This window comes from Rhipicephalus microplus, chromosome 1, assembly GCF_043290135.1.
Source record: "Rhipicephalus microplus isolate Deutch F79 chromosome 1, USDA_Rmic, whole genome shotgun sequence".
Taxonomy (NCBI): Eukaryota; Metazoa; Arthropoda; class Arachnida; order Ixodida; family Ixodidae; genus Rhipicephalus; species Rhipicephalus microplus.
This window is the reverse complement of record NC_134700.1, coordinates 55,939,429-55,966,545: the sequence shown is the minus strand read 5'-3', so window position 1 is coordinate 55,966,545 and position 27,117 is coordinate 55,939,429. Positions and strand designations below refer to the sequence as shown.

At 45.3% G+C, this 27,117-nt stretch overlaps 1 protein-coding gene across 5 annotated transcripts in view; it reads left to right on the top strand.

Annotated features, from left to right (window-relative positions):
- Positions 1-27,117, top strand: part of ATPCL (ATP-citrate synthase) — a 208,168-nt gene that overhangs the window by 45,447 nt on the left and 135,604 nt on the right. For 3 of the 5 annotated variants that reach the window (XM_037430039.2, XM_037430045.2, XM_037430043.2), the window contains 3 exons: positions 22,950-23,112; positions 25,744-25,866; positions 26,989-27,051. In XM_037430039.2, the coding sequence (XP_037285936.1) occupies positions 22,960-23,112; positions 25,744-25,866; positions 26,989-27,051 (339 nt within the window). In that variant the 5' untranslated portion in view covers positions 22,950-22,959. Of the gene's footprint in view, positions 1-18,966; positions 19,028-22,949; positions 23,113-25,743; positions 25,867-26,988; positions 27,052-27,117 lie in introns of all 5 variants that reach the window. The other 2 variants (XM_037430041.2, XM_075870166.1) reach the window with 1 other exon arrangement.

Here is a 27,117-nt window from a genome sequence, read left to right as displayed (position 1 = left end):
TACATCATGCATGTGCCGCACCAGTGTTTGCTAAAGCTTACTTCTCTCGTCAAGGTAACCTAACCGCAGTCTGTGCCACTTCTACCCTCCTCCTGTGCTGTCCGTCTCCATGTGTGTACCTGACCACGCGGTATTTCCATCCGCCTGTAGCGTAGCCAGGGGGTGGCACACCAAGGCCTTGCCCCCCCCCCCCCCTTTTTTTTTTGCCGTGGTGTGTAGCGTACAAAATAACGGTCTACCGCATCTGCCTGCCCGGGTCCAATTCGCCGTCTTCGAAAAAAATTACTGCCATCGCCCGGCCGTCTGTGACTTCAGCTCGTAGGGTTTCTCGCTTATATATTACGTCTGTAGAACGGGCCAATAGCCACTGTCACTTCCTCTGAATGCTGTTTTGATTTACAAGGGAGAACGTGGTTGCCTTCGAAATTTGATTCATCTTCGAAGAGCTGCAGCGAAAAATCACATGGCTTATGAAGGAAGCTGTAAAAAAAAAATGCACACCAGTGATTTCGCTCAAAACAAGAAATCGCCGTTTAGATCAACATGCACGAGACTATAACTCTGTTATTCTGTAGAATGGCGGGTTGCCGTGGTGCCCCTGTGCCCGTTTCGAATGTTCCCGCGGGTTGAGGACTTTCCGGTCTCGCCACGACCGACGCCGCCGCTAGTCTACCGCCGCTGCTGCTGACGTCGGCGGCCGTCTTTCCTGGTAGCCCGGTGACCTTGACTTCCTCGTAGGCGCACCACCTTCCTCTTCTCCGGTCCTTGCTCCGCCGGGGTTCTTGGTGACGACGCTGCCTCTTCTCGTTGGCACCGCTCACACCTTTCATTTGGTCGACTGCCGCGTAAATTCCAACCACGTGAGCATCGAGGCGATCGCTGAAAAACATCGTTTTTCTGTCCACGTGCTGTAGCGGGCGCATTATTAGAAGTGCCACGGGCCAGGCACGACGTTTTGATGAGTTGTTCTTGCATAGTGGAATGTGTTGACATCGCAGTGCAAGTAGGAACGTCGACAAGAGTTTGAGGCCAAACCAAGGTTGAACTTCATCTTGCAGGCCCTCGTCTTTTTCTGGCTCATATGAGTGACCCCAGACAACAGAAATACAACCTCTTTACGTACCCGGCTGCCTCATTGAGGGCATTGCCGCCCTCAAAGTGACATCTTACGGTATTGTCTTTACAACCTCAGCACATCCTCAAAACAACACAAGACTTTTTGAGTATCTTTTGAGGACGTTTGTGGTGTGGCCGGTTCGGTACTGTGGCATCATTTTGTATTATACTTATGATTTATTTGTTTTCTTTGCATTTGCATGAATCGAAGGATAAAAAACTCTGAGGTCTCATGCATAGAAACTGCATCAAGCAACGAGGTGACAATCGGCGCTTGACTAGGACAGGGAAACCAACAAAGCTTATTGACTGAAATTCATCGATTTAAACAGTAATTAGTCAGAATATTGAGAAGATTACACACGCAAGTTCTTCGCAACGTCCAAGTAGAAAATTGTTGCACAACAACGCCGTTCGGGAGGCCCCGGTGAAGTGCAGGAAAAGCTAGAAGAAAGGCGGGAATTGCAGTCCTAACTGCATATTTCATTGCTTTAATCATTTCTTTTCACTGGTCGAGCTCGAGCGTGTTGGCGGCATGCGGCGCTGCATAATATTCACTGTAATTGGGCTACGTGCAATGCACAAGAAAAAGCCACAGCTTTGCCGAAAAGGCGGACCAATGAATGCGATAGCAACAGATTGGAAGGTCACGTGCAGAATGGCAAGCAGATTAAAACTTGCCCCGCATTTCTCACGCACAAATGACGCACGAAACGTACTCACAGGTACAGATAAACGCGAGTAAGCGTCTCGATCTGTTGTTATTTCGCGGTGTCTGAAAAGCGCGTCCTTTTCGCAAGCGGAGACTGTGCAACGTTTGCAGTGACCTTTGTGCGCCTCGCAACTACAACAGAAGCATTTCACTAAAAGCCCTAGGCCAGCCAAGACGTACGATCTTCCCCACCGCGAGATAAGGGCGTGCGAGTAAGCGTCCACCCCCCTCCTCTCCGCGGCGGGCGCAAAGTACGCGTGGGAGATGAGAGCGCGCGCCGCGACGATGTGACGACGCTAGGGAGCCTACATGAACGGCCGTTTTTAGGGTGATGTCAGCCTTTGACCCACTACATGCCGCCAACGCACCGCCGCCCGCCAAAACACAATGTAGCCAGACAGCAACGCCGCGCTGTCGCCCCATCTTGGTGCCCGCACTGCGTGTACGCCCGGTTGCGTTTAGTTCTCAATAATACGGCGTCGAACGTTGCGGTAGCGTGTTAAACGCTGCCGATGAAGCCTTGATGCTGCGTACCGCTCTGCACTAACCACAACAGAAAGGGGGTGCGAATGTTCCGCTTCCCAGCGAGCCCTGGCCGACAACAACTATGGCTGGCTCAATTGAAGCGAGACGGCTGGGAGCCCACCAGTGCGTCTCGTATTTGCTCTGTGAGTACTGCGTATTTCGTTCACTGTTTTTTCCTGCGGCACACGTATATGTGTTTCGCGGTGTTCGTGAATGAGTAGATAACCGAAGTTGTCGTTGCTGCGTCCACGCATTGCGAGTAGGAAGCCCACAAAACGGGACGCGTTCGCGCGTTCGTACGGAGACGCGCTCGCTAGTCTGAGCTGTTGCCACGCTTGCGTTCGTGTCAGCGTAACCTCAGTATTATGTCGCAAGTGTTTGTGTGTGGGCTGCGAATTTCTTCGTGCGCTCACTTTGAGAACTGGGTCGCTTACACGACCCTGAGAACCGCCGCTGTCAAAAGCCCAGGTGTTGTGTGTTGTTACAAGGGCTGGGCACCGACGCCGTACGTAGGTATACATGCTCGGTCGCCTCCTTACAATAATGCTGAATAGTCCAGCTGAATTAAATTCTAGCTGTTTCTCGCAAATGCATCTGCAGTCAGATGCCAGACGGTCGGCTCCTTTTTGTTGTGCTGTACTTCGCGTTGCTGGAAGGAGCGGCGGCTGGCTCCAAAATGGCGGCGCACAGAAAACTATGCTGAATTTGGTGGAAGCTGGCTACAGCGTGCCCCGTTGCCCGCTGGTTTTGGCTGAGTTTCTTGAAGGCACTTATTAAGATGTCTCCACCCTAAAAACGGCCGTTCATGTAGGCTCCCTGGACGACGCGCGCTCAATGCGCCATCTCGCTGGTAATGCTGAAAACGCAATAGTTCCCGCCCGAGATGTTCCTCGCCAGCGGTAAGTGGTAGGTATAAATGTTTGCCCTTTGAACATTAAAGGAGGTGCTCCTCCGTGGCTCAGTGAATGATTGACTCCTTACAGTGAAAGTTTTGTTTGCGAATTTTTTTGCAGTAATTTGTAGCTTTGCATCTGGTAATGGCGAAATTATATCCTAAATGCTCCAACACATCGTATAATTGTTGCTAGTGGCGTTAATTCAGAACGATTTTGTGTCAGTTCAAAACGCTCACCTAACTACCACAGTAAACTAGTGCCCTACAGTGGAGCAGCGCCTGAAACTACGTTCAATCAAGCTTCGGTTTTCAAATACGCTGTTTTCAAATAGGGCACCCGCTGTTGGTGAAGAATTAAATGATGTGAGGGCTTTGGGCATGTCACCCTCACAAAAAAAAGCATTCCTGGTGGTGGTGGTAGTGGTTAGAAGAAGAAGAAGGTGCCTAATTTCTGTAGCCGGGTAGGGAGCATGGCGCAGTGCCTGGTGTAAGCAGACTAAACCACCTCGAAAGCAGCCCGACAACAGAACGAGACGAGTGACAGACAATAGTTCTCGCCTGATGCAAGTCGAGGTATTGTGCGCGCCCTGCAAATGTTCTTGGCGTCACAAGGGGATCCCCTCTCTGCGTGAAACTACAGATGTCGATTGTGCCTGAATACTCGGAGGAGCACGCACCCTTACTTTAAAGCCAAATTAAAATAACTTCTAAGCAACGCTCGCCACTAATAATCGGTCAGAGGCGGCCTTGCATGCAGAACTATCAAGAAACACAAGCATCTTGAGTTTGCAAATTTGGTGTCAGGAGTACTTTAAACCCTCACACTCGCGACTCGGATGTCCCATGTTATATTCTGAACGCGGGAGTCTTTTTCTAGACTGTTTTTGTTTCTTGCGTTTACATATATATAGATACGTATACATATATTGTGAGTGACAGCGACATCGACACCGGCGGCGAAATCTGGCCAAGAGTGTCGATATAATTGCTATGGCGATAAAAACCTATATAAAGCAGTCAACACAGCTCAATCTGGGCTAGTTGGTGACTGATAGTTAACCTCAACTATAGTGAACTAGAATGTACTCTAGTGGCACAATCGGTCGGGCTCCAGCTTCACCTTTCACATGGATGCTGCCAGGTGGCGCCGCTGCTACTTTTCATGCCAGCTTCAGCTGCATTGTTGGGCCGTCGTGGACTCTTGCAGAGCTGCGGATGTGGTTACTTATAACGTGCATTTGCTTTCTGGTATATGCAAATGAAAAATTACCATGTTAGTTACTGCGTGGACAACCTGGCAAAAGTGTTGGCAAGACATCAGAAACTAGTGATGGTTTTCCTTGGGGAATGCGCACTTCACTGCCATTTATCATGTGCACATAACCGTGCAGGGTATATCTTGGTTCGAAATTACATTCACCCACCACTGAAGTTTCGGTTGGAGGCTCGTCCGCCCTCTGGAGGTTTTGCTCCCACTTTCTGCGAAGATCATCGTCCTTGGAAGATGCAAACGACGCCTTCAGAGCGCCTGAGTAGCCGCTTCAATAACTCGGAACACAGCAATGAGAATCTACTGTCTGCTTCGACATGTCGCGAGCTACATTTGTTGAAACGGGATATCTCGCAAAGTACAGACTCCATCCACCACGGTTGTTGGAGAGAATGCAGCAGAGTGCATCGGCATAGGTGCAGTAAAGTAGCTTGTTAGAACTGGCTATCTGATAATCCGGTCTGCAAGAGGCGGTGATGGCCCCACAAGAATGCGGTGCGCGTCGCGCAAGAACACTGGTTGAGAAGTGCGCGCACAAACCTGAGAAAAAAGAAAGCGAGTTTCGTGTACTCCAGGATCTCCCTCTGGCTGTCGCTGGCCCTTTCGTCTATATCACCCAGACTAAAAATTTTTTGAACACCTGCGACGGACTAGAGAAGGATAGCATTACCCTTCCCATTTCTCTTTTTGGTCTCAACATACATTGAAACGCATGCCTAGGTAAAAGCTACCGTCACGGACGGCCAATTTTGGCGACCCCGCGTCACGGCAATTAACGGGCGCCGTACTTCCCCACTGACCGTGGGAACGGCGGGTGCATGAAAGAGAGCCGAGAAGTGCAGAATGGGGTGCTCTTCTTCGAACGTCGCCGCCGACGTTTGACCCTTTGTAACTGCGGCGGCGTCTGCAGGGTCATGGAAGGCCGCAATGTACCCCGAACAAGGATTAGACTACGGGACACACCGGCTGAGAGCCAAACAGTGTGACCGTTCCCACGGGGAAAAGCGTGGGAAAACCTCTGGTGGCCAAGCCGTATGACAACACCCCAACAGGTTGTCGCTCTCGCTAGTTGAGGGCCCTCTCCTAATTAAAAAGGGGTGGGGTCAATATATTTTTTGGGGCGGAGTTTCCATCAATGAAATGCGCATGATTGGACTCATGTAGAGGTCTCTTCTCCCCAAGGAAGAGAGCGAGGAGACACGAGGGGGATTTAAGCGCAGGATTTTGCCCTGCTAGGCAGGCTGGTCGCTGACCAACATGGTGTAGAAAAAGATCCAACAAGCATCTCTTCTAGAAGTTTTTAGTGTGGCTCTGTATCGGCTGGCCACCTAAACTTAGCCGTTCGTGTAGTTGTGACGCGATATTAACGTCTGCAACGTAGACATCGGTACTTCGCCTCGAGTTAGCTCAACCTGCCCGAAGTCACCTGCAAGCACTAGCCTCCCGGAGCCACCAGCGTTGCAACACCGCCGACATCGCAGTCGTGCCAGAACTCTCTTCGACTTCTCGCATCCGATCGTCGGGGACGCAATGCTGCCGGTCATCACATGTATGCCTTCACCTGTTGATATCTTCGAACTTTCTCCTCCGTAGTTCTATTGTTGTTAGTTTGTGTAGTTTGTAATAGTTCTCTCTCGTAAGCTGATTTATTGTTTTTTATATAATTTTTTAGTTGTATCAAGTGTTGATGTATTTTGTTAGTTGTATTGAAGTGTTGTACTAGATCCCGTGTGCTCCAATATCACTAGAGTAAAGTTTGTTTTGTTTTCTCACGTCTCTGATCTCTTCACTGTCTCTGCTTGCGTACAGAGCGAACTAACCTGCTGTCATTCCCGTCGCCGACTTCGCGCTGGCGACGCTAGAGTGGCAGCTTGTAACAGTTACATGGAATAACACAGTGCTAGATGAAAAACAATACACGAAATGAAAGAAAAGGAGCATATTTACTTTTTCATGTTTTGTTCCGCTGACACCATTCCTTAGGATAGCCCGTATCCGTGCCTTCTATGCACCTTGGTTCGTCAGAATTCCAAATACGTACTTTCGCGGCCTAGATGCATGGTCTCCGCAGAAATGTGCACCTAACACTTCCTTGACATCGCAGCTGCTCACAATCTGTTCTCTCACCGACGAGCACAAACGCAAGCAGCACACATCAAAAATCCGGAAAACTTGATGGCACATGGATAACGTTGCAACATTCTTTTTTCTCACCCTGCTTACAACTTGAAACTCGGCATGGTATGCCTCCTAGCTCGTGAAGAGTTCGATAGAAGTCCAGCATCGAAGCGCAGTAACGCTGCAGGTACTGAAATACCGATGCAAACCCGCCTCCGAATGCCGACATTGGTTGCATTGTACACCAGCACAGCACACAACAAAACCAGCGTCGTTGCCCTGTTGATGTATGGGGTAGAGTTTCCAGGCCTTGATGAAGTTTCTTTAGGTGGCGTTGGGTCAATGCACCAAACTCGCGTGTATACTCACGCACACACACTGAGTGACTCCCGCGCTTCCATCGCTACCCAGAAAACACGCTGCCGGCGCGCGTGCGCCTCTCGCACAAGACATAAAAAGGTGCCGTGGCGCCGCGAGAAATCCTAGCGGCCGTCCGTGTCGTTTCGGGCCGGCAAAACAGCAGCCACAGCCTGCCGGTCATGACACTAAAGTGTATTCTAATTCACTGTACCCTCAACTGTACATTTATTTAAGTGTACGGTATTATATATTTAAGTGTATAAGCTGCACATGTTTCATTTTTATCACTTGTGTGCGCGAAAATTTTTTGTATAACGAATACAGGAGTGTTAACTTTATTTCTGCCCATATATCTTACCGTTGTGTGTATAATATTCTATTGCTAAGTTTTCATGCACTGTTATTTATCGGGTACTTGCATCGTCATAAGCAGGCATTACAGCAGGGAGGTATATGCATTATAAGTGAGCAGTCATTTATATTCAGCACACAAACCGCAGTAAAAGTCTTCACTACATTTTATTTCTACAATATCTGATGGAAAAGCATCTCACTCGCTCGTGGTTCTGCATAAGAATGAATAGCGAAAAGTGTCGCCTTTAAAATGAAATTCCTGAACTTTCAAGGCATGGTCCTTCATATGTGAAATATATGACAAGTTTGATGTATTTGTTCCTGTCTATGAATAATGAACGCTGTGAAAAAAATTGAGTTTTGGGGCCTTTCATTCAAGTCCTACCAATGAAGAGCCTGCTTACTCTCAGTGATACTGAGGCTGCTGGGGTAAAATACCAAGACAAATCGGACAGCCCTATTTTGAATTTTCTAGTAGGTTGACTATATGAAGAGTATGGGGATCCCAGATCATACACACGTACTCAAGTACAGGCATAGTGAATCGCTACTACTAAGCATTGCTGCTGCTATGTCATCTGGCCCAGTTGCCTTCCTGGGAGAAATCGTTGTCAAGTGCCGACGTACACCCTCCAAGGAAAAGTCAACTTGCGGCATTTCTTCAATACACAACGGAAAATCCACACTAACCCCAGCCTGATAATCACTCAGTATAAAAGAAAAGTAACTATCATATGCTGCAACATTGCACCTGTCATCATTGATGAGTTTACGTTGGGTAACTACTCAAGAGAAAGGATGGTGTTATTGTTCTGATCATGACGCTGTGTATACTTATGAAATTCTTTCGGATCTTTTACCAATTGTTACCCAAGCTGCGCAAAATAGTTTTTTTAGTCGTTTTGGTTAGAATCTCAAAACCAAAGTTGTTGCTTCTTTAGTACGGTTTTTTTTTTATACTCAAAGTACGCCCTTCGTACCCTGCACAGCAAGAGGCGCAGTTACCAATTAAACTACGGATTATCTTTCTCGTTTAGATGGAAGGATTCACGGCAGAATGAACTTATCTCAAAGATAAGAAAGCTTTTCTTTAAGGTTCTCCCATAACTGCTGTAGAGTCTCGCAACGAGAACCCGCTCTCGGAGTGAATGGACACAGCATACATAGTCAGACCAACCCAAACAAAAGCATTTATTGAATGACTTTTAGATCGACGATATCATCAGCCGAATCTAAATACACTGCTAGTGATCAACACACTAAAACAACCTTACACAATATTCCAATACACTCAATCAACATAAGAACACATGCAATGTAATGCAAAGGCGGCATCGTCTACGTGCGACTCGCCACGACAGGCTAACAAGAAATGGCCCGCGGCGCCGGGAATCGGCCTGCTGCACCACGGTCGCGGTCCGCGAAATGGCTTGCGACCGTTCGCTCTAGCCATCACACGCCAAGAAGGCTCGCCTCGCCAACCTTTTCTCTCTGGCCACCTAGCCTCGCTGCCAAGCCTCATTACTGGCGCTACCGTGCTAATCATAATGATGGTGATAAATGAATGAATGCTATGAGTGTCCCCTCTATGATGGGCGGTGACATGTATGTCACCAGGCTTGCTAGAAGAAAAAAAATGTCAAGTTTCTATTTAGGTTGGCCTTGTCTTCGTTGATTGAATCGATCTTATTATAACAAAGAAAAATCTAAATTTGTTCCATTTCTCTGCCTCTTCAGGCATAATGACCTCATTTTCCCATTATTTCTGTCCTGTATCCTACTTTTCTACTACCGATACTCTAACCGTCTCTTACTTGCTTCTATCGCGAATGTGTCCAGCTTTCCATGTTTTTTCCTAAAACCCAAAGCCTTGTGTAGGCTTCTACCTACATGTATACCTGGGTGGATATCGCCCCATTCGATCAGAACATGTTCCATCGTTTCCTTAGCTCGCCCAGAACATGTACATTGTTCCTCTTCTTTATTGATTGATTTGTGGGGTTTAACGTCCCAAAACCACTATATGATTATGAGAGACGCCGTAGTAGAGGGCTCCGGAAATTTAGACCACCTGGGGTTCTTTAACGTGCACCCAAATCTGAGCACACGGGCCTACGACATTTCCGCCTCCATCGGAAATGCAGCTGCCGCAGCCGGGAATCGAACCCGCGACCTGCGGGTCAGCAGCCGAGTACCTTAGCCACTAGACCACCGCGGCGGGGCCCTCTTCTTTATTGAATCTCGCTTTATGACTATGCGTTCTAAGGCAACCTGATCTTGCTTCGAACAGTAAAGCGCTTCCTGTTAAATTATCATAAAACCTCTCCCGCTTTATTCCGTTTTTGCCCTTTCGGTAGTTACTGAGAGCCGGCTTCTTTTCCATCACCGTCATCCAAGAAATTCTCCCCGCTTCTCTGACTTTTCGCTTAATGCTCCTTGTTGCCATATCGCCCACATTGTCAGCCATATATTTACTGATAAGCCCCATAAACGCTCCCGAGCACAACACCACCTACCGATCGATGGTTGTGAACCCTAAATGCGGCCTATGCCCGAAACACGTGTTCCACAAGGTGCAAATCGCTTTACAGAGGGTGTTTTCACTCCTACATCCTCCCAACTTTAATTCAAACCATTTTCCGAAAAACAAAAAATTATAAAGGAAATCAGCTACACAAGCTCTAACAAAAGATCACAACACGTGTCTCTAAATAATGTCCGTGCACAACGGCACTGCTGTACTGACCGGCTCGACGACTTTACCTCAGTACCGGTCCCGCAAAGCTTCACTCGTGCCGACATGTCTTCTGGTTGTGACAAGCGCTCGTGAAGTTGCCGGACTACAGGCAGTTGCGCAAGTTCCAGGCATGTCCATCGCCCGATGTCACGACTGCAACCCTGGCCAGCGGCGCCGACGATGTGCAGAAGACAGCGAGCCGCAGGTTACGTTACTTGTGCTGCGTGCACTCAAACCACTTGACAGAACAATGCAGTAGACCAATAGAAAGGGAGCTTTGGGTGCAATGCCCACATGATACGATTGCCAGTACCGGTAGTAAGGCGCCGAGTCGTGCCCCCCCCCCCCCCCCCCCCCCACGACTGTAGGCAAAAAATAGCGTATTTTTTAGGAGCGAAGCTCTTCAAGCTGTGGGTCGTGCGTCCTCGATGTATGTAGTTGTAGGAAGCCTCTTCTTGGTTAGTTCTTGGAATTTCGGCTAGATGGCGATACTTGTATATGATGAATATTTGATGAAAAGATGCGACACGGCTGTACTTCAAGTGTTCTACACGGACAGGCAGATGGATGCGGCCAGCGGACGGACGATTCATACCCTTCGAAGCTTCGCCCCCCTCATCATCATTTACTCCATGGATATGCTGGGATTTTTTAAAGACCTTCGACGGAAAAATTTTGGTCTGTCTGTCTGTCTGTACATTTGTCTGTTCGTCCGCCTTAACATTACTTAAATGGCACCGAACGGCCAACCCCATTCGCGGCACCTACCAATATTGCTCAAAGTTTAGCGTTTATAGTTGTGCGATTGTGAATTAAAAAAGCGAATATTGCGCATATCTGAGGCGCCATAACAACATATCTATGTTTTGTATGTCTGCCTTTATACTAGAAGAGGACACACTCAAAACACTCTAAGGACTGTAGCGTTTAACGCGCTGCACTGACAGTGCAGCCCGATGCTTAAGGTGTTCCCAACGCTTCGCTACGACGGCACGGGGTGGCACCTGCCCGTCGCTTTGCGTTCTACACCTTATCACCTCTATGACTGGCACCCATCTTTCTCCGCGGTCGTGCATGCCTTTGTTTTTGAAGATAACTGCCAGATGGCGCTCGCGTTTAACGTGCCTAACAAGTGTTGAGTTCGGGCTGTCACGGTGGATGGACGTGTTTTTTGAGCGCTCCGGATTGACTGCGCAGATAAGTGTTTTTGCATGTTTTGAGCTTGTCTTTATAATTATAAGGCAGCGGTTGAAATCTTCGTAGCACTTATTTTATTGTACGGTTTTTTCGAGGGCCAGTCACCAGGTATTTATTAGTTAGTGCAGGTGTGTGTGTTTTAATTTTTTTGTTGTTTTTTTTTCTTTTGCCACCCCGTCGGGGAGGTGCGCATACATTGGACACGCAAATTTTTGTAGTAGAGCTTAGACTTTCTTTTTTTTTTTCGTAGTGCAGGGCTCGAGTTTAGTAATTATCGAGTATAGGGACGATTGGTGTCAGAAAGACATGGCTAAAAAGACTGTAAGGTGTTCAGAATGTGGAGTGAGGTTGAAAGTGGACCCAAGCGTAGAAGCAGATGGAGAAGAGGCTGACGCGAAGTGTAGGCATTGTGAGGTCGAGGAAAAAATGGAGAAAATGATGGTTGCCCAGAGTGAACTGCTGATGAGAATCGCCGAGCTCGAGACTGCGTTGGCGACAGAGCAAGAGAAAACGAGGGCAATGGGAGAAAGACTGAAGTCCGCCGAGGAAGCACTAGCGAAGCTGAACAAAGAAGCGGCCTACGGAGAGAACAGTAGGGAACCGGCAACCAGAATGGTGGAGAAGGAAGAGCAAGCAAGTTTGGAAAAAACAGGTTTAGCCGGTTCAACTGTGGCAAGGCCCAGCTTCAGCGAGGTAGTGATGGGGCTGGGAGGGAACAAAGCAGCCGGCGTCACAGGTGCAAGTAGCCCCCAGGTGCAGGACGCTCCAGCTGAAAAGTCACAGCATGTGATAATCGCCGGGGACTCTAATTTAAATCGATGCACAGAAACCATCAAAGACAGGGTAAGAGGTGACAAGAGGGTTGCAGTAGGGGCGTTCCCAGGACGCAAGCTTGAAGCAGTCATGAGGCAAGCGAGCGCGAAACTCAAAACAACAGCTGATAGACGAAACCTCGTGATAATTTCAGGCGGTTTAAACGATGTCTTGAATGAAGATACAGCAGGACTAGCAGCCAGACTGGCGAAAGGCGTCGATGACATGCGCGCCACTTCTCCTAAGGTACAGGTAGTGATATGCACGATACCGGAGGTACCAGTGCGTGATGGCAACCTGCAAAGAGCGGTTGTCAACGCAAACCAAGAGATATGGCGGATGAGTTGAGAGAAAGGCTTTGAGGTGGTGGAAATAAACAGAGGTGCATAGGTGGGGTGGTTTTCAATGAGACAGAATTCACTTCGATGGGCGGCTAGGTCATGAGGTGGGCTGGCGACTTGCAGGACGCGCAGTGGCTTTTTTGGGGGGCAAGCGAGCCCTTCGGGGTGCAGGATAGCTAGTAACGAGGAAAACAACCAGAGAGACTCTTCGACAGGTGGTATGGACAGATACGATTCCAAAGTGGCACCAATATCTAAGATAGGTAGGGTCCGGGGCATAAATAGACGTAGCCACGAGCGCCGAGCCAATTCAGACATAGGGTATATTAACATGCAGGGTGGTAGGAACAGGCTGAAGTGGGAAGAGGTAGAAGAACAGCTAAGGGAAGAGAGGCCGATGGTATACGGTTTTGTAGAAACACATCTCAGGGACATGGAACAACCTCCGAACAATCCGGACTACGCGTGGGAATATTGTAATAGAACAGAAGGCAGTAGAAAGGGGGGTGGTATTGGGGCATTCATTCATAAAATTACAGACTGGCAAAGGGTCAAGCAGGAGTGCAAGGAACATTTATAGCTAAAAGGGAAAGTGGCAGCTCAAATGACACTCCTTGGTTTCGTGTACTTGTGGACGGGAGCAAAGGCCAGAGAGGAAAACCAGGCAATGGTAGAGTGTATATCAAAGGACATTCAGGAGTTAGCAAGAGAGTGCGAGACAATTATACTAGGAGACATGAATGCGCACATAGAAGATATAGACGGGTATACCGATCCGACAGGCAAAATGATCATGGATATGTGTGAAAGGCTTGATTTGATCATTTGCAACAGTACCGAGAAGTGTGAAGGGCAAATAACATGGGAGGTAGGAAGGCTGCAGTCGACGATAGATTATGCACTGATGTCACATAGGATGTATGATAAGCTCAGGGGAATTCACATAGATGAAGGTGGCTCCAGAAGTCTGGGTAGTGATCACAAATGTATCAAGCTAAGTTTTGGAAAAGCAGTGAAAGTGGGAAAGAGACAAGATGAGCAACTACAGGAAAATTTTTATCCAGAAAGGCAAATTGAAATAGCCACTAAACAAATTGAGAAAGTAATCACGGAGGATAATATGACAGTGTGGACATACACGAATCTAATTAGACTCTTTGAGCTAGAGCTTGCTAAGGCACGTGACAAGTCAGCCCGGAAAAGAAGGCACAAACCCAAAAGTTGGTGGGATGAGGAAGTTAAGAGAGCCATAGCAAAACGCCAGGAAGCCTCTAGGGAACACAGACATGCTAAGCGGGGTGAACCGATAGATGATGTTGAAAGAAAATGGGAAACCTTTCTAAGCTGTAGAAAGGATGCATTCCTTCTGATCAATGAAAATATTAGAATAAAGAAAGCTCAGTGGCTGGCAGAAGTACATAAAAAGATATAAAGGCAGCTGCGAAATTTTGGAACCATCTAAACTCCCTAAGAAATGAGACGAGCCTAGAGCAGAGGTTCATAACTACTGCTCAAGGTGGTAGGCTAGAAGGGGACGAAGCTATTGAATATATAAGAACAAGGGTGACAGAAAAATTTCAACAAAGAAGTGCTTTATGCACCACAATAGACGAGGGTGAATCAAGTGGCGCAATGGCTCCATTTTCACAACAAGAGTGGGAAAGGGCTGAGAAAAGGGTTCCCAGTAGTACATCAACAGGCCCAGATGGCATTCCAATTAGGCTGATAAAGACATTAGGTCCGAAGTCTAAGCAGGCTTTGAGAGAGGCAGTGAGCACAATAATAATCGATGGTGAAGTTCCCGATAGATGGTAACTTAGCAGGATGAGCATGATCTATAAAGGAAAGGGGGACAAAGCTGACATAAACAACTACCGTCCTATAACAGTGACATCAGTGGTCTACAGGCTGGCGATGCAGATTATAAAGGAAAGACTGCAGGCATGGATAGAGGATGAGGGGGTGCTGGGGGAACTGCAGAATGGGTTTCGGAAACACAGGAGGTTGGAAGATAATCTGTTCTCACTGACGCAGTGCATCGAAATAGCAGAAAAGGAACACAGGCCCCTGTGGCTAGCATTTTTGGATATCAAGGGAGCGTACGATAGCGTGGTTCAAGAGGAATTGTGGGGAATACTGGACACACTAGGCGTGGAACATGTAGTCACTAATCTTTTAAAGGATATCTATAAAGGTAGTAAGGTAGTTATAAAGTGGGAAAAACGGGTATCCAAGCCAGCAGAGGTAAAACCGGGGCTTAGGCAGGGGAGTCCCCTGTTACCCTTATTATTCATGATGTACCTACAAGGATTAGAGGCCAAATTAGAGGGAAGTGGACTGGGCTTCAACCTCTCTTTAGTCAAACAAGGAAAACTCGTTGATCAGGCACTGCCAGCATTAATGTACGCAGATGATATAGTGCTAATGGCCAACAACAAGGAAGATTTGCAGAGATTGATGGACATCTGCGGTAATGAGGGAGATAGGTTAGATTTTAGATTCAGTAAGGAAAAATCAGCAGTCATGATTTTCAATGACAACAAAGGTAGTGAGCTTAGAATACAGGAGGTCACGCTAGAGATAACAGATAAATACAAATATCTGGGCGTATGGATAAGCATTGGGACCGAGTATCTGAGGGAACACGAAATATACGTGACGACTAAAGGTAACAGGATTGCAGCAGTCATGAAAAATAGGGCACTGTGGAATTACAATAGGTATGATGTTGTGAGAGGAATATGGAAAGGGGTCATGGTTCCTGGGCTGACGTTCGGCAATGCCGTCTTGTGCATGAGATCAGAAGTTCAAGCAAGATTAGAAATTAAGCAACGTGGAATAGGTAGGCTTGCTTTAGGAGCTCACGGGAATACACCAAATCGGGGAGTACAAAGTGATATGGGATGGACATCATTTGATGGCAGGGAAGCTAGCAGCAAGATTAAATTTGAGAAGCGATTGAGAGAAATGGGGAGGAGCGTTGGGCTAGGAAGGTTTTCAGCTACTTGTACATGAAGAATGTCGATACAAAATGGAGGAAGCGAACCAGGAAGTTGACTGGTAAATACTTAGAAAACGGCAGGTGGCCAAACCAAAAAGAACTTTCGGTTAAGAAGAAAGTGAACGAAACGGAGACTGACATGTGGAGAATGGGCATGATTAAGAAGTCCGCACTAGAGATCTATCGAACTTTTGAGCAGGAAATTGCCAAGGAAAGGATCTATGACAATACTCGGGGTAGTTCTCTACTGTTTGAGGCCAGGACGGGAGTACTGCGAACCAAGACATATCGGACCAAATACGAAGGGGTAGACACAGTATGCAGTGCGTGTGGAGAGGAAGAAGAAACTGCCGAACACTTGATAATGTTCTGTAAAGGGCTTCACCCTATAGTTCAGGATGATGGCGCAGAGTTTTTCAAAGCACTGGGGTTTAGGGACAGCGAGGGCAAAATAGACTTCAAGCGGGTAGACTTAACTAGAAGGAGGTTACCTGATTGGTGGCTAAAGTCAAAGCACGAGTGAAAATTAAACCCTTCACTGCGAAGTACGAATCCTCAGCTTCATTATTTAAAGGAAAAACAAGATAAATGTAATGGTTAGTTCACTAAGTATTACAGCTAGGTGGCGTTAGCCGCTGCCCGATCTAAAGGGTACAGCCACATCCATCCATCCATCCATCCATCCATCCATCCATCTTAGATGCGCTCGTTCCCCTCCGTTTCACGCTCGAGACACTCTAACGCAGCGCCTTCAGAATACCATTTACCGATTTTCTTGCGCAGAACATCAAATAAACGTTTTGCTCACTCTCTCCAGATGCAAGACTGTAGTCTTTCGACGACATTACAGTGTAACATGTAGGTTCTGGCCAATTTTTTATCTCTTCCTCTTTCATTAACCTCTCTTTGCTAGCAAATACATCAGTGGCGACTGAAATGCCCTGCTCAAGTAAAACAAAAGTAGCTTGTCTCAACTTGTGGATCGTAAGATAAAGAAAAAAAGGAGCGGGGGGAAGCAGAGTGCAACATCTCAAGGCCACGATCCACCTAGGCGGCTCCGTAGAGCCTTAGGCCTAATGAGTCTCTTAACAGTCAATATCCACCAAGCCTAGGTGGAGAAGAGCCAGCTACAAAGAAACATAAGCTCAGTAAAATAGCCCTACTTGCTCGTCGCCTACAGCAGTTTGCCAAGTGATCAGTGCCCACCGTCACAGACGGTGTCATGACGTCTTGGCGTCAAGTCACAAGACAAGAGAGGAACGGCGCCAGACTCCCTGAGCCAATGAGATAGAAGAATCTATTTATTGAAGTTCGGACTACGTATGAGGCTTCCGTACTTAGTCTACAATACACGTGCTCTAAGCCTTGCTCACATCAGGATGCAGACCACATGGTTTTTGTACGAACAACTCAACAACGTTCTTAAAAAAAAAAAAAAAAAAAAAAAAAAACTCAGCGTTCTGACACGTTCAAACAGGCCACCGTAACCCATCTCCTCGCTCTCAACAAAGCATACCACTGACGCTAGCAATGTAAGTCCCCGTGTACTCAGAATTGGGTGCACGTTAAAGAACCCCAGATGGTTGAAATTTCCGGAGCCCTCCACTACGGCGTCTCTCATAATTATATGGTGGTTTTGGGACGTTAAACCCCACTAATCAATCAATCAGCAATGTAAGTCCCCCCCTCCTAGGCCTACGCTATTTCGGCTAACAAAAGGCTGTCCCGAAATGCGAAAACTGTCGTCCGATGCTCCAAGAGCGCTACATTGGGCAGCACATATGGGATCTCGTAATGAGAGCCTGCTCTTGGAGTGAACAGACACAGCAGACGTGGTCGAAACGAACCAAACATCACATGTATTTATTCAATTACTTTTACATCGATGATTTCCTCAGCTGGATCAAAATAAATCACTAGTGATTAACACGCTAAAACAACCTTGCATAATATTTCAATACACTCAATCAGCAGAAGAACAAACACAAAATAATGTGAGGGCAGCATTGCCAAGACTCGACTCACCAGGACGGGCTCACGAGATACGGCCTGTGGTGCCGTCCCCACAGACCTGCTGCGGGTAAGCAACCATCACGCCAGCACACTTCAAAGAGGCTTGCTGCTCGCAAATCTTTTCTCTCCGGCCACCTAGCCTCGCCGCCAGGTGTCACTGCTGGTGCTACCGCGCTAACCTTGATGGTGATAAATGCTCTCAAGCAGAACGCACCTACCGCTTGAGTGTTGGGAACCTTAAATGTGGCCTATGCGCAAAACACATGTGCGCCACGAGGTGCAAACGACTTTACGGAGGTTGTTCGCACCCCCACACTGCTCAACACTCAAATCATCGGCTAATGTGTCAAATTTTGGAAAGCACGGATCTAACGACTGATTTATACAGTGGTAATCGCCTTTGTTATGCAAAAACACTTCTCTCTGTGGTTTCTTCACCATAGATCTTTTAACGTGGACATTGGCTACAACATTGTTATGGACACTAACACCAGTTATAGCATGGACATCTGATACGAGAACCATTACAGAGACGGGACACGATTTATTATGTCGAAGTATAGGTACACAGAATCAATAACCAAAATCCTCACTGAACTAAACTTGCCTGAGCTTTAATTGCGGCAAAAAGTGCCTAGATTAAAATTCATTCACTCAAAGAAACAAGGTTGCTTCAACTTTAACCCTCACAGATACATACAAAACAGACTGTCGCATACTTCACGATCTGTCAGATCGACCAATCCGGATCAATTTGTGCCCATACCCGCAAAGGACACCTTTAAATATTCCCACTTCCCGAAAACAATTCAAGAGTGGAACGTGCTACCACATAATATAACCAAAATTAACCCTTCAGAGGAATTCGAAAAACTTGTACTGGCCTATTATTCTTCGAGGTAACCGTATATAAGTGTTATTACCTTCCTTCTTTTTTTCCAGTGAAAGGCACCTTGTATGCATTGAAACCAGTTCAGATAACTATACATAATGATAAAAAAGTTCCTCATTTTGATGATTTTAATTTTTAAGCATGTGGAATAGTGTATGTGGAGTATGGTGTCTGCTATTGTTTTGCTCTCTGCTCAATGTTGGTCACTACTGTGTAAAACTTTAATACTTTTGTGCATTGTACTTTTGGTAAGAGTTGCTTTTCGTTTGCATTACAATTTGTATGGTCTCTATGGTGTAGTTTTGTTTAAAGCTGTCAGATGCATTGTCTGTCTTGATTTCACTGTGTAGTGCTGGTGCCTTTGAACAATGTGTGAAGAGTATTTCAGTACTCCACCCTGTATCGGCCTTTGGGTAACAGTATAAATAAATAAATAAATAAATAAATAAATAAATAAATAAATAAATAAATATATTACACAGTAACAAGGCAAGGCCAGAATCATCATTGCACGATGCACTAAGGACATGTTGTTCAAAAACAAATGCATGAGTGTTCATAAGATAAAAAAAAATAAAGAGGAGTGTAAGCAACCAGTAACAGTATTTCTGTGAATTTGCAGGACCAGTCAATTTTCGGTAGGTTGAAGTCACTTCCGGCTAAGAAGGACCAGTCAATTTTCGGTAGGTTAAAGTCACTTCTGGCTAAGACAGTAGCTTTTCAAGCACTCATCGCAGTATAAGCCTGACAAGCTGTTCATACTACGCACTCAGTGGGCAATAGTAGGAGCTGGTCACCATGCCTTTTCCGTTAGATCCTACAAAAAACTGCCTTGACATCGGAAATAGTGCACTTCAAGTGAATGCAAGGTGTCATCTTCATCGCCAGAATAAAAACACATCTATTGGGAGAGTTTCTATTGCATCGAAAGCAGGGGTAGCATGTCAGGAAGTTGTTGGAATCGAAAACAGAAGAATCTAACCACGACTCAGCGTCTAACACTATTTTAGGCTTAAGACTTCATAATAGACATTGAAATTTATGAACCTTATTTTTTGTGCTTTGGCAGTTTACCAATAAAACCCTTTAAGGCAGCCCTGTAGTATGTTTATGGGCCGGTCACAGCTGAACTACTTTGATTAAATTATTGACCTGAAAGTGGTTTCCCCGCAGATGAAGCATATCATACTTTAAAACGGCCTTCTCACTATGCTGCTTGTTCCTCTGCGTAGTCCCATAGCTTCTTTCTTTTTTCCCTGATTGAGTGAAAAATCTTCCTATATTGTAACTGGTGCCTTTGAGTTTGTAAGCATTCGAAAGCACTGATTGACTGTACTTATTTCATTTATATGTCTCTCTAGGGGGAAGGGGGTTGCGTACAGAAGTATCTTTGTTTTTAAAATAAATTTTGTTGCGAGTGTTGTGTCTATCTTGTCCCTTTTGTTCCTATAAAACTTGTGCTACTTCACCAAAAGGTGTAATGACCACCAGGGCATGTTTGCAGTATTCCTTGAAAGTTTGACACAGTGCATTATGACCTATGACATTCAAGTTCGAGTTGTATGAAAAGAAAAAGCAATATTAAAGCAGTCAAGGTAACCGGGCCAAGTTCCTAATCCTACTTAAAAGTTTGACAGAGTGTTACTCGTTATCACGGGCTCCGCTTGGACACAACCACTGCACCCGAGACGCACATGGGAGTTAAGTTGCCAGAGGTTGGGCCATGTGTCAGACTCGGACGTTGATTCCTCGTCATTCACTCTGGGATTGGGCTGCTTTGAAGGATAATGAGCCTTTTCTGTAAACTAGCCTGCGCATGCGCTGCAGCAGTGATGTAATGCACACTATGTTTTGGGGGGTCACTGGGGGGCGACATCACTGATCTCTACTAGGGGGAGCTGGATGGCGCATTGAGCGTGTGCGTTTGAACTCATTTGAAAACGCCATTGGTATTTCGGTAGCCACCGCCATGAACTGTCATCTGTTGCGGGCGCGAGGGCTTTTTTCTTCTTTTTACGGAAATGCTGGCCTGTATAGAGCAGTGATCTTTATGAATAGACTGGAAATATCATCGGGAAGACATCTTGCACATAAGTACGTCAAAATTATATTCATTTTACGCATTCTGTGAGGAAATTGTGGCAGTTGACCGCCTTTTTTTTTTACCGGAGCATGTTGAACGTGTTTGGCTTTTTGACATGCGGTTTCCCATGCTCGTGGCTTTAATTCTATGAGAACAGGGTCAGTAACTTTAAGAGGGACAAATGAACGCTGTCTCCAGAAAGCAGGCATTGCATTGACCGTTTGACAGGGTCATGTTCTGACGACTCGGCTCCCAAAACTCATCTTCGAGACAGTGCCATCGTAACATTGTTTTCTTTCCCGGATCACTGACAAAAGACAAACCTTAACGCTCCTGGCTACTATTGCGCTCATTCCTATTTTTGTAAAAACATGCCATGACAATTTTTTCTTCGTCGCCTGACTAATAATTAATTGAAACATTGTAACAGCACTGCGCCGTATTCGGTTGACGTTGCTATGACGTGTGTCATTTTTTGTGTTGCGTTGATTGGTGTTCCAAGTGATGCCTAATCGTAGAGTTTATTGCATACTCTAATTGTAGATTACAGCAGCCTACTGTATTCGAACGGCGTCGCTACGGCATCTGTTATTTTTCGTGTAGCATTGGATGATTGTGAGAATGTTATATTATAAAAAGAAAACTCAAAAATTATGATCGCAACAACTGCCACCAGATATTATTTGAATTACGTGTCTAAAACGACCAGAAAACACCAGCTTCCGAGACACCGAAGGGATCTTCCGGTGGCTTCACAAGTGCCCGCATGGGAGAGCGGGGATGCGTCATCCAGCCTTTTTAATCGAGGTGAATTAGTGACATTTCCAAGTTATCATGAAAGATATCTGGCCCCCGGGAGTTTCTACTACTGACAACTTTGTAAGCTACTGACCCCCAGTTTGGTTTCGGCAATCTTCACTGGAGGTGCTGTTCGGACCTGAAAAAGAGCCATTCACTGTGATTGTTAAGCTGGTGCCAGTCTATCCATTGGCGCATCAGTCGCAATGTTTAGCAACCTGGTGGGCCCATCAGAAATTCAGACATTTTGTTTCCATAAATTTAAGTGACGGCAATCCAGCATGCAGAAGGAGGTCCCAAAGTCGGAGACTGAATTGGGACCGCCACAAACATGGTAATGGACCTCTCGTCATCTATGATTTTCTCTTGGACATGAATCTCACATTTGTTAAATGTACACACAAACAAAGCAGATGCAGTTTGCACACTGGCCTTTGCAAGATGCCATTTTTGCTCTCAGTTGACTTGGAACAGCTCGGCTACTTGACTGTCCAGAACGGCGTTGTGCTGCATGGAAGCTGACGGCTAACTTGCTATTATGCACTACAATGACTTATATTCACTAATTTAAGGCTGCCACTTAACAACACACTATTTCAAATGAACATCTTGTAATACCAGTTACTATAACGAAGCTGATTAATTATGTGCTTCAGAAAGTGAAATGCACCTTTGCATAGCTTTTAACCAAAAGAAAAAAAATGAGTAAAAAAATATGCAGTAACTGTGTGAAACAAAGATGAAGTGAAAATTTTTACATATGAGTTATGCATATACTTGGTGGGAAGGGCTAAGTGCATTGCTTTTGTCATCCCCAAAAGGCCCCTGGAAGCACCTTCTCATTAGAAATTGTTGGCCTCCGAAAGCACTGGGAAAGGCATTTTTGGGTCAACTTAGGCCGTGTCATCCTAAATACGTACCAAGGTCTCTGAGAAATGTGCGAGGACGATTGTACCATTTGAGGACTGTTTTGGAACGCAATGTTGTCTGGAATATATCCTTGATATTCCAATCAGTTTTTCCTTAGCTTTAGTTTTTATTAGTTACAAAGCATCGATTACATAACACTTGTATACAGATGAGGGCCCCAGAGCATAAATACTGAAAACGGGACCTTCAGTTAAAAACTACAGCAAAAGGGAATTGAAAACAATTGGCAGAATATTAGCAGGTGATAATAAGAAACTCGTACAAGGCAAAACGAGCAGTAACATGCAACAGTTGAAAAAAAAATGAAATAATACAAATCGCGTATATACTGCCTCTGTCAAGGATACATAGCATAATGGTCCAAAACATTTTGCAGCATTTGCTTAATTTAAGCAGCATGATAATTTATATATGCATCTGTGTTTCCTTCACCGTTGTATTGCTTTGTGTCGCCAGCTGTGCTTGACTGAGCAGAGCTCTATGGGAGGATTTGTGTGGCATTCTGTGCACACGCTAACTGATTACTTACATTTTAGCCATGATTTCGCATACTGTTTTAGTACTGCCAAAACTGTTTTATGTTCACTATATGAAGCCTTTATTTACTTCTGGTCACGGATCGTTGGATGTCATTTGTGATAGCTGTACCTTGATGATGGAGCACAATTGCAGCATTGAGCAAACATTTTGCATCATACTAGAGAAGCCTAACTGCTATCCACATAAAGGCACGTTACGGTTTAAAACATTCTTGTATAGCTTGCTCAAAAAATGTCTTCGTGTCCCTCGTGCAGTTCATAAAGAATGTCTGCCAAAGCGATCAATGAGGCTACGGGCAAGCGGCTTCTCAATGAGCACCTGGCACCGGGTGCGGCTGCTTCCTGCGAGTTCGCCGTCGTGAATCCCGATACCCGCTGGGACACCCTGTGCAACAGCCATCCATGGCTGGCCACACAGGCAAGTGCTGCAGGGAATGGTTTCATAACAGCTTTGCATTCCAAGTGGGCAGGGTTTGGTTCCTTGTGTTTCAAGTGCAGAGAACCTGTGTTCTCAGTATGGTTACCAACTCGTCAATGATATGGGAGTCAAGACAGGGGATTCTCTAACATATTGAGCCAAGGAAATCAGTTTTCTTTAATGCGGAATGTTCTAAAGGGACACCTTGTTTCTTCATTGTTACAGCCTCTTGATGTGCTTTTTCAGAAAGTGCTGCTCATAAGACTTCCTCTTGCTGAAGTATGTACACGGAAACGTTGTCCCACTCAACGCTGAAATTCAGCTAAATTTGCTAAGACCAATGCAGCCATCGTAACATTGCTTTGCGTATCTGATTTCGTGTTTTGTAGTGTATTGTTGGGTGTGGGCTGGATCACATAAAAATTTCTAACTAGATGGTCTGGACAAAGTGTGCTGGGCCCATTACTCTTTTTAATATACATTAACGACTTGCTCGATAACCTTTCATCCTCAGTTAGGTTGTTCGCAGATGATTGCATCATATACTGCAATATTCAATCTATTGACGATTATTCCGCTCTCCTAAATGACCTTAATCTAACCTACTGGTGGTGCGAAGCCTGGCAGATGTCCGTTAGCTTCTCTAAATGCAAGTTAATCTCATTCACTAGAAAGCGTACTAACTCATCTTTTCTCTATACTATTGATAATACCGTTGTTTCAGCCACACAATCATATAAATATCTTGGTGTTCACCTTTCATCAGACTTATCTTGGAATAGGCATATAGCAGCGGTCTCTTCAAAAGCCTTCCAGTCTCTCGGATATCTGCGCAGAAACTTATGCAACGCTCTTTCTAACGTACGCGCATTATCATACCTATGTTTATGCGCAATTAGAGTATGCATCATCCACATGGTCACCGCATCAAGATTTTCTAGTCCGTATATAGGAAGCCGTACAGAATAGGACAGCAAGATTCATAACTGATAACTACTACTATCATTCAAGCATCACCCTAATAAAACAAGAACTTGCAATAATGTCAATGGATCAGCACCACATAATCACACTTTTATGTTTATTTCATAGGTACATCTACAGTAACAAATGCTATTGTTTGCCATTTGATGTCCCTTTGCGCACATCTCAACACATTCACAACGCACGTAGTTTCATGTGCATTCAAGGTCACACACTGGCATTTAACGCATCACCATTACCTCGAGCCATAGCACATTAGAACAGCCTTTCCTATCAAATCGTATCCATCTCTAACAGTGAATCTTTTCGTGATAACCTGCTTGCGTTGTGTTTTTTGACTGCATAACTTTGTTGTACCTTGCTGTTAGCATTTGTTTGCTTTTTTTGTTTGTTTCCTTGTTCTTTTCTTACTTTTTGTCTGTATTTTTTGCGAAGTATATACTGATGCCCCCCTTACTCATTGCCTTTTAATGGGTCTGTAAGGCATTTTGAATAAATAAATAAATAAAATACGGGACATATAGCTGCAGCAAGAGGGACATCTTGGGATTTGAGTAGTATGAAAAGCCGAGACAGTCCCAAGAAATTCGGGACGGTTGGTAGTGCACGGCAGTTCTAAGTCACCCGGAACAGCACCACTTTCAAAGCTAATCCAACTTCATTCACAGTGCCAAGCTTCACAGCCTACGAGTAGCCCCTGGTGGCATTGTGACTCGCTCAATTTCTTGGGCACTCGGTTTGTTGGGTAACAAATCAGGCATTAAGGCAATCACTCGTAATCTAGCAAACTGGTTATGTTCAAACTTCTGAGCCATGCTTTGTGAGCCATGGCTTGATTGACTAGCACTTATCAAAGACTTAGTGGTGTGAAAGCATTATTGGCACAGTGGATTGGCCTTGCCAAGATTAGTAATCGTCAGGTAAGTTGTCACTAGACGGAAATCTCTTAAAATAAATTTGTGCATGAATTGGACCACCTTTGATTGAATTGGTTGTGTAAGTTTATTTTGCTGCCCCACGGCGGTGGTCTAGTGGCTAAGGTACCCGGCTTCTGACGTGCAGGTCACGAGATCGAATGCCGGCTGTGGAGGCTGCATTTTTGATGGAGGCGGAAGTGCTGTAGGCCCGTGTGCTCAGATTTGGGTGCACGTTAAAGAACCCCACGTTTCCGGAACCCTCCACTACGACATCTTTCATAATCAGATGGTGGTTCTTGAGCCCCTAAACCCTACATATCAATCAAATCAAGTTTACTTTGCTCCTCTGGTTATCTCTTGCCTGGTAAATAGAACACCTCTTAAGTGGAAAATATTTTTCTGCTCTCTTCTGGTTTTGTATAATGAGTTTAGTGTATATGTCTCACTGAATAGTTTGTCCTTTTGGCTGCTGCATTGTCACTGGAATGATGAAAAATCGCCAAACTAGGAATTTTTTAGACATTTCATCGTGAGGATTGAAGGTTGCTTAAGGAGAGGTGTCCATAGGTGTTACTTGTTTAACGAGTTAGCCATTCAAGCTCCTATTTTTTTTCCTGATTTTCTGTCTGGTTCAAATTGTCAAGGGAACGTTTGATTTTTGTGTTAGACATACCGAGGAAGAAGAAAAGGGGCAAGCCTCAACCTAACATTATTGCTGTTTGGTGTGCAGAAGCTTGTGGTGAAGCCCGATCAGCTGATCAAGCGTCGGGGCAAGCTGGGTCTGATCCATGTCAATGGCGACCTGAAGAGCGTGCAGGACTGGGTTCAGCAGCGCATGGACAAGGAGGTCGAGGTGGGTTTTACTGCTGTCTTACTTGACACCCTGAAAGCATTTAATGTTGGAGAGACAGGGCAGCTATCTCTCGTTCATGAAGACTGTTGCCAGGTGCATAATATTAAGTTTGTTAAACTCTCTAGCACCCAAGGTAGCCTCTTGCAGACGAGCTGATTAAATTCAGACATTTTGTTTGCCAATTACTGTGGACTAGCTGTGGTTATCTATATGACAGTGTCCCAATTTCTTTTATCAAATACGATCTGAGCTAGTCCTTGTGCCTTGTCGTTATTCTGGCACTATCTCAGTCCAGGTGATACTGCAATGTTTTACTTAATTTCTACTTACATTATTCAATAAAGTAGATTGCTTTGAACGATTTCTTTTGGTTCACTTACAACAAAAAAAAAAGGGGGGGGGGGGGGGCACGAGTGGTGAAGAATAATACGTAGCGCTATACTTAAAGTAAAGCTGTAACTTTGTGGTGAAGGTTTATACTGTAAATTTCAGTTATGCCAGTTGAGACAGAAGCTTTTTCGTTCTTGCATTATTGTATTTATTTACAAGGTTGTTGGAAAGATGTCTATTCAATTTGACTGTGAAGTGGTGTAAAGAATTCTGTAACCAAAAGCACACCGAGGGGTGTGCATCTTGGTGGTCATTTATCTTGAGGAGTTCAGGTGGTTGCACAGTTTAGCTCAGCAGTCATTGTTGCACTGTGAAACTAAATAAAAAAAAAGAATTTGGCCAACAACATAGATAATGTACGCCTGAACAGAGTTGATGCAGTCTCTTTTTTTCTTTTTTGTTATAATCACTCCTGATGTAATGTGTATGTGCAAGTGATAAGGTCACTCATTCGTCAGAAGGTTAATGTCCTATTATTGCTGGTATTCTTTGCAAAGAACAGAAATGAACAGAGTTATTTTTTTCCCCACAGATTAGTCTTTATGGACCTGTTGCTCCATGCTTATATGGATAAGGATGACGAGCTTGAATTTCACTCCAACAAACCTACATTTTGATCCCATTATCATAGTTGTGCTGTAGCCAAGGTCACAGAATACGTGTTAGCATTGAATACGTGAATGGTTTTCTCTGCTAAGTCATTGCCTATTGGTCGCCTCTGTCTCATTTCAGGTTGGACGAGCTAAAGGAAAACTACGTCACTTCATCATTGAACCCTTCTGCAAGCACTCCCAGGTTTGTCCTTCTATTGGGGTTGCCTGGTTATCATTTGCACAGTAAGCACTACTGATATAGTATTGA